This window comes from Pangasianodon hypophthalmus, chromosome 27, assembly GCF_027358585.1.
Source record: "Pangasianodon hypophthalmus isolate fPanHyp1 chromosome 27, fPanHyp1.pri, whole genome shotgun sequence".
Lineage (NCBI taxonomy): Eukaryota > Metazoa > Chordata > Actinopteri > Siluriformes > Pangasiidae > Pangasianodon > Pangasianodon hypophthalmus.
The window spans coordinates 17743421-17757326 of NC_069736.1; the positions used below are offsets into that span (position 1 = coordinate 17743421).

At 38.3% G+C, this 13906-nt stretch overlaps 1 protein-coding gene across 1 annotated transcript in view; it reads right to left on the bottom strand.

The window, feature by feature from the left end:
* The window catches only part of si:ch211-26b3.4 (connector enhancer of kinase suppressor of ras 2), a 33706-nt gene that overhangs the window by 17607 nt on the left and 2193 nt on the right, over positions 1-13906 (bottom strand). Inside the window, exons 2-8 of the mRNA XM_034300803.2 lie at positions 9662-9825; positions 7283-7485; positions 5648-5735; positions 5372-5413; positions 2911-3030; positions 2753-2812; positions 1144-1212 (exon numbers count right to left, since the gene is read on the bottom strand). Of these exons, the coding sequence (XP_034156694.1) occupies positions 1144-1212; positions 2753-2812; positions 2911-3030; positions 5372-5413; positions 5648-5735; positions 7283-7485; positions 9662-9825 (746 nt within the window). The remainder of the gene's footprint in view (positions 1-1143; positions 1213-2752; positions 2813-2910; positions 3031-5371; positions 5414-5647; positions 5736-7282; positions 7486-9661; positions 9826-13906) is intronic.

Sequence of the window (13906 nt, forward strand, 5' to 3'; positions counted from 1 at the left end):
TAGAGGTAGATTAGATGGTTTAGTGGTAGATTGGATTGTTTAGCAGTAAAGATTATAAGCATTTATGAGAAATCCTGTCAGAAATCCTGTCAGATTAGCTTAAATGCTAGCTAGCTGGCTACAGACTTAAAGACAATCTATAAGCACATTAGCTCTTCCTTTTCACAAGTGCAGTCATGTTAGTTCAACTAAGGTAGTGGTAGATTGGATGGTTTAGTGGTAGATTGGATGGTTTAGCTGTAGATTAGTGGTAGATTGGATGGTTTAGCTGTAGATTAGTGGTAGATTGGATGGTTTAGGGGTAGATTAGCGGTAGATTGGATGGTTTAGTGGTAGATTGGAAGGCATGGTTAGTGGCAAAGTTTGTAAACATTTATGAGAAATCCTGTCAGAAATCCTGTCAGGTTAGCTTGTTTTAGCCATGTAGCAACCTGTAGCAGTGAAGATTACTGAAAACCTACTTAATGATTGGACGCAAAGACACACCCATATTTCCATATAAGGGATCAAAGACATGTTGTTTGCAATCTGTGACCCGCAAGTAGACCCTGATGTCTGTAAGTACCTACATGTAATGTGACTGACACTGACATTTTAGCTGCAAAATGTCAAGGATGCCAAGGATGCGTTTCTGAAAAGCCAGTGCCTTTCTTTTTTACTTAACCTTCTCTCAAGTTAGTCATAACACAACAGCCTCCAATCTGCAAGGGTGAAGGGCAATGTGTGGTTCTTCTGAGATTTCTCAGAGCCATGTTTTTGAACTGCTGTTCATGTACAAAGTCAGGAGGAGAGAACTGATGTGAGCAGACAGACACTATAACATGCTAACGCTGCTCTCATCAGTGTTGCAGAGATGTATGTCATTTTTTTTTTCCACCTCAAGACAAAGATCAGTCTCTCATGGACTCACGATCTCTCAGCAATTGAACGAAACCTTAGACAGCTACGCCAAGCTGGAGCCTGAGCTGGAGCCTGAGCTGAGGCTAAATTACCAAGCTGGCAGTTCTTTTAAAGGAACAGCTCAGAATAAAATGAAGTTCCTTTTACGATCAACCAAGACACATCTGGTATCCCAGCAAAAAACTCTTAACTCTCTCTCTCTCTCTCTCTCACACACACACACACACAAACAGTATTACTCACCACAGTTTGGTAGTTGACCTGAATGACCTCATCACCTGCATGAATCTTCTTACAGAGATCAGCGGGAGACTACATACAGCCCGAGACAGAAAAATAGAAAGTAAACAAACACAGATAGAGATTATAAAGATAAATATTTTATTTCTGTCACCTCTCTACCTAGGTGTGCAAGTTAAGAAACAGCAGACGTGCTTTTAATCTTTTTTTCTGCAATTGTGCAGGTAGAAATAAATGGTGACCTTTCAAGGTCTACATGAAATTTACCACGATTTCGCTTCTTTTTGTGCAAAGTGGGCAGGGCTAACCTCTAAAAGCTCATTTGTCTCTCTCAGACAGCTTTTTATCAAAACTATGTTGTCTGTTTGAGTCTGAGCAAAACTAGCAACCTGGAGAATGAAAGCTAACCTAGCAAGCAAAAGCTAACCTAGCAAGTGAAAAGAAAACAAACAAGGTAACTGAACAAGTGAAAGTTAACCTAGCAAATGAAAACTAACATACCAAACAAAAGCTAACCTAGCAAGTGAAAAGAAAACAAACAAGCTAACTTAACAAGTGAAAGTTAACCTAGCAAACAAAAACTAACCTAGCAAGTGAAAACTAACCAAGCAAGCTAACTTAACAAACAAAAGTTAACCTAGCAAGCTAGCTTCGTAGCTTACTGTGTAACTTGGTACATGGAGAGTTAAACGAAACTGATTGTTGCTGCTAGCGCAGTAGTGTTTAGTTCTGCTCTCGGTCCTCACTTCATCTGAGTTTAGCTGGATTTTGAACAACATTGTATCATATTTTATCATATTATAATCTTATTTTTTAAAATTTAACTTTGTTGAATGTTTAATATAACATTTACGTCCGGTACCATAGAAGCATTTTTAAAGTTTGTCACTATATTTCTTCAGAAATGTATAACTAGGGTTCATGGGAGAGCAACATGGGCTGTGTGTGTATACTGCGGAATACTGCGACAGTCATAGCATTTTGAAGAAATGAAGAAATTTGAGCCGGATGAATATGAAAGATATATTCTGTGTCCCGGGTATCAGTTTGTTATTGATCAGCAGAGAAATGACTCAGCAGACACCTGATATGGCCATGTGCTCTCTAGCGCTTTTTTCTTTCCTCTTTGCTCTATTCACCAGCAGCTCTGACTGACAATAGTGCAGCTTCAAGTCACAGGTTTATATCAGTGTCCTGGTACTACTACGTTATCGTTTCTATAGTAACATAACAGGAACTAACCTGTAAATCTAACTATTAACGTACACAAAGTATTTTGTTAGTGTTGCTGTGGTTTAAGAGCAATAAAACACTTCAGGATGCGCTTTTATAAGAAACTAATCGATATGCTCTGTTTTGTTTTATTCTTAACTTAGCTACGTTAGTTTACGCTGCTAGCTATCTAATAATAAACATTAACTGCGCATGTTCCATGATGGCGTACAGGCTGAATACACTGTCAGGACTTTTACATCTGAGTGTGATATTCACTTTAGAGCTTCCAGGTGACTAAAACATGAGACTGAAACATTTACTTGCCTGATGTTTTAGATAACAACTTTATGACAACATTAAAAGCTGCGTAAATAATCTCACGCTAACTTAAACTCACGTTCTCTGTGGTGCCGGTGATCACGTGTAGTCCGTCATACGTGGATTTAATATACATGCCCTGAGAGACAGAAAGACGGAGAGATGGAGAAAGCTAGTAACGTTGCTCCAGCTGTTTATTGTTGCTGTTGTTGTTGTTAAGCGTTGCTGTTTACTTACCAGACCCTCGTTGGGCAAGACGTTGGTGAGATGGACGACCTCCAGGTGGGCGGACTGCGACACCAACGAATCAGACGACAGAGAGATGATGTGCTCACAGATTCCTGACAGAGTCTTACACTGACAGAGAGAAAGACGCATATAGAAACAATGAGAGCGAGATTATTTACGTAAACTGTAACTGTACTAAGAGGTATTAGCGACGTTAGCTTCACTCTTCAACTGTGTCTGACCGGGCTGCTTTTTAACCAACAAGGATGCGTCACATTTTGTTCTCATCATACGACAAACTGTAACATTTAGCACACTTTTGTTTATTCACTATTGCTTGCTACTAGCTTACTTGAGGATGAATCCAGAACTAGAGTCAGCTATTTTTCTGGTGACTAGCTATGAGATTATCTATGAGAGAGCTACGAATAGCTATGAGATTAGCTATAAGAGAGCTAGGACTATAAGATTAGCTATGAGTGAGCTACGACTAGCTATGACAGAGCTATGACTAGCTATGAGATTAGCTACGAGTTCAAATACGACCAGATATGATATATTACTATGAGAGAGCTAGTTATTAGATTAGCTATGAGAGAGCTACGAATAGCTATAAGATTAGCCTTCAAAACTGGACAGCCTGAGCGCATCTCAGGAGTGTGCTAATGCTAGCCAAGATGCTGTCCATTCATGGAGTGATCAGAACTACTTATTTAATGACCTACTTATTTAAAGATAGCTAAAATATTTTTTGAGTAAAAGAATGCTAAATGCTAAATAGTGTGGTTGACTCTTCTTGCCCTGATGCTATACTCTAGGTTATGCTAGGTTGGTGCGCTTCACTGATTAATGAGCTGCTAATACTCAAACGCTAATTACGGTGATGATAAAGAGACCGAACTAGAAAAAGGAAATGAGAAGATGAGCTGTGAGTCGTGTGAGAAGCAGATCAGCCGTTCAGTCAGCCCTAATGTTTAGATAAACAGAGAAATAAAGTGATAGAGCTAGCTATTGCTTTCAGTTAGCGCTTTCACATCTTTTGTATATGCGTGTGTGTGTGTGTGTGTGTGAGTGTGTGTGTGTGTGAGTGTGTGTGGCTGTAACTGCATAGTGTCCTCATTTCTCGTTTTTCCTTTTTTTTTTAAATCTCTCTGTTCCTACTTCAGAGAAAACCCTCTGACCTGCTTTCTGCTTCTCTCTTATTTATGAGGGCTGCAGAGCAAACTAACACACTCTAACTGATCTCTCTCTCTCTCTCTCTCTGTTCTGAAAAGCATTAATAGCTTTGCAAGAGCTCAAGGATAAAGCCTTGAGGATCTGCATAATTCACCATCATTCACAGACACACACTTCTGAATACGAAAAAAAAGCAAAGAAAATGACTCCATTTCATCGATACGCTCGAATGGATAAAGTAGTGAGGACACTGTTGCTAAGCAACTAGAACACATGAACGTAGAGCATGGAAACTAGCTAATGACTGAGGCTAACAACTGAGCTAGCTAGCACAGTGTGTTTTATATACGGCGCGTATATACAGCTCGCTAGCTCCCTCGGTGGTGAATCAGTAGATCGTTATGCGGGGACGCAGATGACTCGATTTCCGATGACGTGACTACGTACTCACGTTGTAAAACCTCACCACTTTGACATTAAAAGTTGTATAAATTTGTTAGCTTAATCACATGCATTTCTGTCATGGGACTTCAAGCAGGATTGTAAGCTAGCGAGTGGATTTTTAAAAAAATAATTAAACACTTGAAATTGGTTAGACTAAAAAAAAAACGTATACAGAATGTCAAATAAAGTTAAAAATCGCTAATTGAAAGCTACAACAACGATAACAAGCTACTTATGTTTGTAGATGAAGTTGGCTAAGAGTTCGTTTGCCATTTTTTCCCCGAAAATATTCATATTTTTCAGAAAATATGACATCATTTCCAGTAAGGGAACGTAGTGAGCATCGATTAATGCAGTGCATTGTGGGATTTTTTTTACGGAGCGAACATTCCAGTGCACTGGAAGGGTTTTGCGATTGAGACAGCACTTAAAATGGCCGCCACCCTGATCAGCGCCCTGAGTACTGAACTAGGGAGCTGATTGAGACGCAGCCTTGGACAATCTGAAGGCATGACGACAGGAAAAATAACCAGGAAATTGTCTGGAAAATCAACATTTCCGTCAGATGTGTTGGAAAATTCCCAAGACTTTGTGTGACTAAAAACTACACTGTAATTACACTTAGCGTAAACCGCTAACCAAATCCATGTGGGTTCCGCCATTTTGAAAAAAGCGATGAATCTTCACACATAGTTTCAGGCATTAGTGAAATAAAAAAAACGAATCTTAAAGGTTTGTTGTTTTCTGTGTAACAAATGGTGTGACATAATGTGAATGTTAGCACGTTAGCAATAGCTGACTCACTCACAAAAAAAAAAAAAAAGAAAGTGTGTGTTTGTGTGACACTCACCACATGGAGTATTTTATTCTCCGTTTCATACACGGTACAGTCCTGAAACACAATAATGAACGTTAAACAACAATAGGTTTTCTCTCTTTTTTAATTCTATACATGTTAATTGATTACATTTCGTTTTTAGCTGAATTATCTCATATTTATTTAGTGTTTCATTTTACATGCACTCAGGCACACACAGAAACTTAAACACACATGCATGCTGACACAAAAGCAGACACTTTTATGCCAAACACACACACACACACACACACACACACACACACAGACCTGTTGCACTATGGTGGTTAACTCGAGACAGAGTTGGACAATGTTGTTCTTCAGCACTGAATACTCAGTGACACTGACAAACGGTGACCTGCAACGAAGCACACACACACACACACACACACACACACACACACACAGAAGTGAGGGGGTTTTATTAAGCAGATGGTACACACTAACAACACATAACTACGCACAGAATATGCATTGGCAAATAAAGAAGTTCACAACCTAAAGAGTTCGCCTCAAGGTGTTGCTAAGAGACAAGAAGGATGTATGGGTCAAATTTTTAAAATAGAAATTTAAAATTTAAAATAGAAACAGAAATTCCTCAGCTAGTAGGTTAACTCTATGTAAACGCAGATTAGCAAGTGACATAGCAACAGATCAGACTTTGCGAATGATGCGGCAAATAGTTACGACTGGTTTGAGGAATTTATTGGAACGTATGGGGCGGGTCGTCCCTCAGTTTATTTTGTCCTGACTTTTATTGACTCTCTGTGTTTACTAACCTCATCTGCAGTCGATCCTGACAGTAGCTAAGACGCTAGCAATAAACACACTTGTAGCTTTTAAAGCAATATATATATAAGGAATATATAAATATATATATTCCTTACATAAATAGTGCTTTAAAAGCTACAAGTCAGTAGCTTGTACGTGTTCACAATTACTTAAAGAATCATTAGAATCATCATCGTTCGCTAATTTGCTCTGCCAACCTTACTATCCATGTTAGCTTTCTAGATTTTTCTGTTCATTTTATTTAGCTAGGGAATAAATGCGACTCACTTGCGTTAGATTTTATCTTACAAACATTGTCTTGGCATTTCAACGTGCTCATGTATAAGCAATGTGCATTACAAGTACAAGTACAGGACTAGTTATAGACCACCTGCTAATTCTCACTGCACTAAAACAGTGTATGAAATGATACAAATGGCAGATTTGAATTTTTGCTAGTGCTCAGGAATGAAGAGGCCGAGGGAATAGGAAAGACGTCACGTTCGTTTCTGTGGATTGGGCTAATAGAGGAGATGACGTAAGCAGATTCGTAAACCAAATTTAGCCCCGCCCTAATTCCAATCGTTCAGAAGAAAACAGAAAGAAAAGTCTCTCAACTGGACAAACTTTTGCAGTCAGGGTTAAAATCACCACAGACCCTGTAGCTAAAGTGTATAGAGGCTTTAAGATAAATCCTAAACTGTCACTTAGATTTTAAAACATAATAATATTAAGAAAAACAAAACAAAAACATTGATTCTGCAACTTTTTTTCAAATTAAAAGTAATGAGACACATCTCTGGGCTGTTTGAAAGCTCGCGTATGTATTTTCCATATGCATCTGTGTGTTAGCTGTAAATTAAAGCCAGCTACATAGACACACACACACACACACACCTGTGCTGGTAATGTCGAAGACACTCAGTCTTGTTCAGCTCGACTGGATTTAATTGAATTTATCTCTTTTTAATTAATTCAGTTCCAGTTAATTCTGAGTGAATTGCATTGAACTATGGCCACGGAGAAAAAGATTAACCGATTAGCAAGGATTAGCAAAGAGGTCAATAAGAGACGAGATGATGGGTTGGAGCTCAGTGGGGGGGTCGAGTTCAGGGTCGTGTCAGGTCGTCTCACCTGTCCAGCCAGGCCAGCAGGTTCTTGGCGGCTCCGATCAGATCCACCACGCTTGTGAGGAAGTCGTTGGGCAGCCGTCGACACACCCGGCCATCGTAGTGACCGCCGCGCCGCCGGCCCGTGATGAAGTTCTGCAGGTTTTTAGCTGAAGCGTTGAGTTTATGGGAGAGAGAGCGCAGGTTCTCCGTCTCCAGACCATAGTTCTGTAATCAGAGCGTAATCAGAGATCTGTGTAGTTAATACTTAATTAAGAACACATTCTTTGTGATTGTACTGTGATGTACGCAATAATTTTCATACGCTGAAAACATAATTCATGGGTCAACGTATTTAAATTAAGGGCAGAATTTCCAATTTAGTAAAATATGGAACAAAAAAAAAAGTAAAATAGGGAAATAATAGCAGCTTTCTGTTAAATTCATTAAACAGAAATATATTATCAGGCCAACTCCGTCCTGAACTCCAATTCCCAGAACACACCGCGGCCTACAAACATGGCCGCCACAGACTACAATCCCCAGCACAACACACACACACACACACACACACACACACACACACACACACACACGCACGTTCATGGACTCCGGAGTGCTAATCACACACACCTGTTGCCAATTACACACACACCTTAAAAAGAGACCATCATTCACACTGACTTAGAGAAGTAAACACTCAGCAGTGTGTACTCTGAGTTTTGTCTGTAAATCGTGATTGTAGTTTTTGGATTCTGTTTTTTGCTACGATATCTTTGACTTCGAACTCGCCTTATGTTTTGGAAGCATTTGCTGATTATCATTAAACCTTCTCAACTGCACTTGCATCCGTCTCAGCCTTTCTGCTGTGACACGTATACATTTACAAACGCAATTTATTGTAGTAGCATGGACTCACTTTCTACAGGGTCATCTTTTACTTTTACCATGATATAATTTCCATCCATCATGAAATTAATCAGTTCACAAGCAAAGAAAATGGATGTGCCTTGTTAAATTTGCAGCCTGGTGTGCAAATCAAATATAATATTTAAAAAATGACTGAAAAAGAATTATTTTTTAAAGCTCTATATCCTATAAAATTTCAGCATTTTGTATTGCTCGGTTATTTTGGATGTTATTCATTTCTGAAAAAGAGTTTTCACTGTTGGAACAACACAAGAAAAGGCCAAAAAAAAAAAAAATCTATACTGTAATTCTTGTATCTGCATGTTCTAAATTTTACTCGCGTATTTGTTTTTGGAAAAGAGCTCAGAATTAAGGTGTTATTTATGACACTTTTTTCTAAAATGTATCAAGTTTTCTGTAAACTGATGATAGTTTTATTAGAAATGGGACCTATGGTAGAAAATTCAGAAATTCTATAGCCAGAATATTAATGTACACTTTTAAATCATGTTCCTAATTTTTTAAAAAATAGTTTGTAAAATATATCTGTATTTAATATATAATATAATATATAATATAATACATGTTTTTTGTATATTTAAAGAGGTCGCTGGCTGTAAAGACCCTTATATTCTATATACTAGTGAACATATATAATAAATAGGAAGAAATAAATAACAAAGAAATAAAATGATTTCTGAGCGAACTTGATATAAAATCAGGAATAAGAATAATAAGACTGTGGCTCATAGACACCAAAACGTTCATATGTATAATAAAGCTATGACTTATGGTGTTACATCACAGGCTCATTAATATGCAAATTCGAATACTAAATCTTTAACTAATTAAAATGTTTTAACTTTTAGAGGAATTTGACAGCCCTGCGGTTCAAACACTTTCTGTTCTGCCTGTTTTGTGTGTGTGTGTGTGTGTGTGTGTGTGTGTGTGTGTGTGTGTGTATTTTGGTGGCAGGTTAAGAACCACGCCGTTCACAATGTTGTGGTTGTCATGGCAACGCCAGGCTGTGTCTCTCACAATTAGCATAGTCTTCTATCTTCATTCAGTCTCATTCTCTCTATCCTGAGTCTACACTGTGTGGTAGGTGGGTTTTTTTGGAACAAGTGAGAATTTGTAAAAATACACACACACACACACAAACACACTCTTTGCTCACTGTTTGGCTTGTGTTCTTCCCGCTGGGTGCTAATCATACAGTGGGAAGTAGAGTGATTAATCTCAGCTGTGTCATTAATGCAGAGTAAACACGTCATTAGCACTCTAAAACACACACACACACACACAAATATAAACTTAAACACAGACTCATCCACACCTATACATACACTTACATAATGTGAACAATATATGCAATATACATTGCACTATTTATTTCTGCTGAGTTATTATTATTTATAATTATTATTTTTATTTCAATGTATAGTAACTATGTGTGTGTGTGTGTCTGTGTCTGTGTGTGGGTGTTGGGCCTGACCAGGGCACAGAGCAGGTCCACTGCTTCGAGGATGAGCTCCTGATGGCCGATGCGCGTGACTCCGAGCTCCTCGAGTTCCTGATGGGTGATGTGCAGCAGCTGCTCGCCAGAAATCCTCTCTCTTTCAAACACACGCACATACTGCAGCAAACAGTCGTCCAGTCCTGAGAGAGAGAGAACGAGAGAGCGAGAGAGAGAGAGAGAGAGCGACAGTTAGACGCTTTGTATCTTCACAAGTCAGTCCCTATTATGAGGCAAATATGATTACAGTAAGTGAGTTAGAATGAAATAAACAGCGGTAAGTAAAAGGACCTCTGACAGAGTGTAGATGTTATCAGAGAGAGTTCACCATCAGACTGCTCTGTAGCAGGATCTCTGCCGGCATCACCACGCTTCTGATCAGCGTGAACGCTAACACGTGCATCTTCTGAGACACCTCTGAGAGACACGTGACACCAACCAACCGCATCGCAGCGTAACATGCTCGGGGAAAAGCGCTATCTGCCCTCTTCCACATACATGAGCCCCCAATCGCCTGCGGTTGGCTAGGGGCACTGTGACTGACAGGGGGATCTCCAGGTTTTAAGGTGAACGCGTTTCTGTTGTGCCACTCGGAGGCCCTTAGAACAACATTTTAGATTCATAAAAGAATTTTTAGAACTATGGAATTATAGAATGGCTGAGGATCACAGAAGAACATTCAGAACTCTAGAATTATATGAGGAACTTGCAGAATTACAGAACTATGGAACTATAAGAAGAATATAAGAATATAAAGAACTACAGAACTATACGAAGAACCTACAGAACTACAGAACTTTAGCTCTATAAGAAAGACCTACAGAACTCTTGAGCTACAAGAAGAACCCTAAGTACTACAGAACTAGAGAACTATAAGAACTTGAAGAGCTCTAGTGCTATGAGAAGGACCTAAATACCTCTAGAACTATAACAAGAATCTGAAGAACTACAGAACTCTAGAGCTATAAGATGGACCTAGAGACCTCTAGAACTATGAAAGAACCTGAAGAACTACAGAACTCTAGTTATAGGAAGGACCTACAGAAATCTAGAGCTATAAGAAGAACAAAAAGAACTAGAGAACTTTAGAGCTATAAGCAGGACCTGAAGAACTACAGAACTCTAGAGCTATAAGAAGAACCTGAAGAACTACAGAACTCTAGAGCTATAAGAAGAACCTGAAGAACTACAGAACTCCTAGAGCAATAAGAAGGACCTGAAGAACTACAGAACTCTAGCGCTATAAGAAGGACCTACAGAACTATGGAACTGTAGAACAGCCGCACAGGATCACATACAGAACTACGGTACTTAGGAACTACAGAACAACAGCCTAGAATCCCAGAAGATCACACGCAATACATAACTACAGGATCGTGCAACACACAGTGAAACCAAGAAGCTATAAATAGATAAACTAGTCAGGGGTAATGAGCAATACATGAGATCAATTAGCTACCATAGCAACATGGTTACATGAACAGGAAACAATGACCATATAAGGAAAGTAAGGGGTAAGACAGCGTATGAAATATGTCAGTAAGCACAGAATCTGAGGAGACGTGACAGTGTGCATGGTGTCAAACGTTTGTGGAAATCATGCGAGGAAGAAATCATGCAGAGGTTGGTCAGGAGAAAAGAGTAAAGAGTTCAAAAAAGGGAAAAAGAAAAAGAAAATGAAATATTTTTTGCATTAGCTTTTCGGTTTTCCAACATACAGCAGGATACACATCGATACAAAAGCAGCTGAAATCGAAGCATGAATCTGTATGCCCCTGTGTGTGTGTGTGTGTGTGTGTGTGTGTCCTTCAGTTTAACAGGCTCTAATGTTCACGAGTCAGCCATCATAGCTCCCTGGCAACAATTTCTTGGAGGTAAGCCTCATGTTAAAGGAAAAAAAAGTGATCCATTTCCTTTTTTCGTTCTCACACACACACACACAGAGCTCTGGTTAAGAACTAAGGGCTTATATTATGGGCTAAACTTATGCTAAGGACTAAAGTTTAAGAATTTACAATGAAGTAAGACAAGTTAGCTAACACTAAGGATTAAGGATTTAGGATTTACATTAATACCTAAGCACGAAGGACTAACATTAAGGTCTGGTGTCCTACACTGTGGACTAAAAACTCATATAATGCATTAAGGATTTATGTTGAGTACTAGGAAGCGTACTCCAAGGACTGACACTAAAATCTAGAGACATACACTAATTACTATTACTCCAGAATAAACTTACACTAAAGACTATAGACTTACACTAAGGATTAAAGACTTACTCTAAGGACTAAAGACTTACACCAAGGACTAAAGACTTACACTAAGGACTAATGACTTACACTAAAGACTATAGACTTACTCTAAGGACCAAAGACTTACTCTAAGGACTAAAGACTTACACTAAGGAGTAATGACTTACACTAAGGACCAAAGACTTACACTAAGGACTAAAGACTTACTCCAAGGTCTAAAGACTTACACCAAGGTCTAAAGACTTACTCTAAGGACCAAAGACTTACACCAAGGTCTAATGACTTACACTAAGGACTAAAGACTTACACCAAGGTCTAAAGACTTACACCAAGGTCTAAAGACTTACACTAAGGACTAAAGACTTACACCAAGGTCTAAAGACTTACACCAAGGTCTAAAGACTTACACTAAGGACTAAAGACTTACACCAAGGTCTAAAGACTTACACCAAGTTCTAAAGACTTACTATAAGGACTAAAGACTTACACCAAGGTCTAATGACTTACACTAAGGACTAAAGACTTACACTAAGGAGTAATAACTTACACTAAGGACTAAAGACTTACTCCAAGGTCTAAAGACTTACACCAAGGTCTAAAGACTTACTCTAAGGACCAAAGACTTTCTCCAAGGTCTAAAGACTTACACCAAGGTCTAAAGACTTACTCTAAGGACCAAAGACTTACACCAAGGACTAAAGACTTACACTAAGGACTATGGAATTACACTAAGTGATTCTCCTGCTCCTGGGAAATCTCTGCAGTGAATGTGTTTAGTGAATGTAACACATCGCATTTAAATCATCAGGGAATTATAATGAATGTCCTGAGCTGAGCGAGTGTGTTAGTGCAGGAAAACCCCAAACACCACCACTCAGACTGATCTCAGATCAGATCAGAGAAATGTGTAGCAGAATCCTTGCACTGAGAGATGAGTCAGAGAGAGGAAACCCCTCAGAACATTACCAGACACACACACACACACACACACACACAAATTCATATTCAGCTCATGCACATGCTTTCTTCTCACCAGTTAAATCTAGAAGGCAAACGTACTGCACACAGTTTGTACTACAGAAATCAAAATCATTTTCTGCTTGTCTCTAAAATGGGAAATTCCATTATATATAGCCCAATATAACCCTTATTTATATATATATATATATATATATATATATATATATATATATATATATATAAGGAACATTCCTCTTACCACAAATATAGCTTCTTTAGATTTGTGCTGGAGCTACGAGGCTAACGTCGATCTCACACAAAAATAATTCCAACAAAGGACTTTAAATTTATTTTAAGATAAACATCAAAAATTGTAATATACCTGTCATAGACAATATTTACACATTTAAGTCTCAAATTGGAATTATTTCATTTTTAAATATTGCGTATTATATATGTATAAAACAGTATAACAGTAAAACAAATATTGTTGTATTAACACTGTAATAAACGTTAATAACAATGTAATAGATGATGCTGGTTATGTCAGTTTAAATTCGTTTTAAGTAAAAGTTGAAAAAATTCATATTTGTCAGAATTGGCAATCAAACTTACGACAATTACGTGGTAACAACAAGTAATAAAGAGTCAGTTACTTTTTTATCATTTTACTGAAATGTAATTAAATGAGAGATCTCTGAACAAAGTAACGAGGCAGAGACGAAGAACAAAAAAAATGAAACAGAGACCGATTTCAGGACGAATATAAAATAGCTTTTTAACAATTTAGCTAGCTAGCAGCTGTCTTGAAATAAACAACGTAACGGCTCAGTGACAATGTGACATTAGAAAGAAATGTCAACATTGCTTGGTTTCCACGTTGAGAAACGTCAACATTGTGCCACATGTGAACTTGACGCTGCCAGAACAATTCAGCTAGTTGTGGATACCACGAGAGCGAGCTGTTTACGTCAAGTCTTCGTAAATAAAATTTAAGAAGCATGTTTTAACG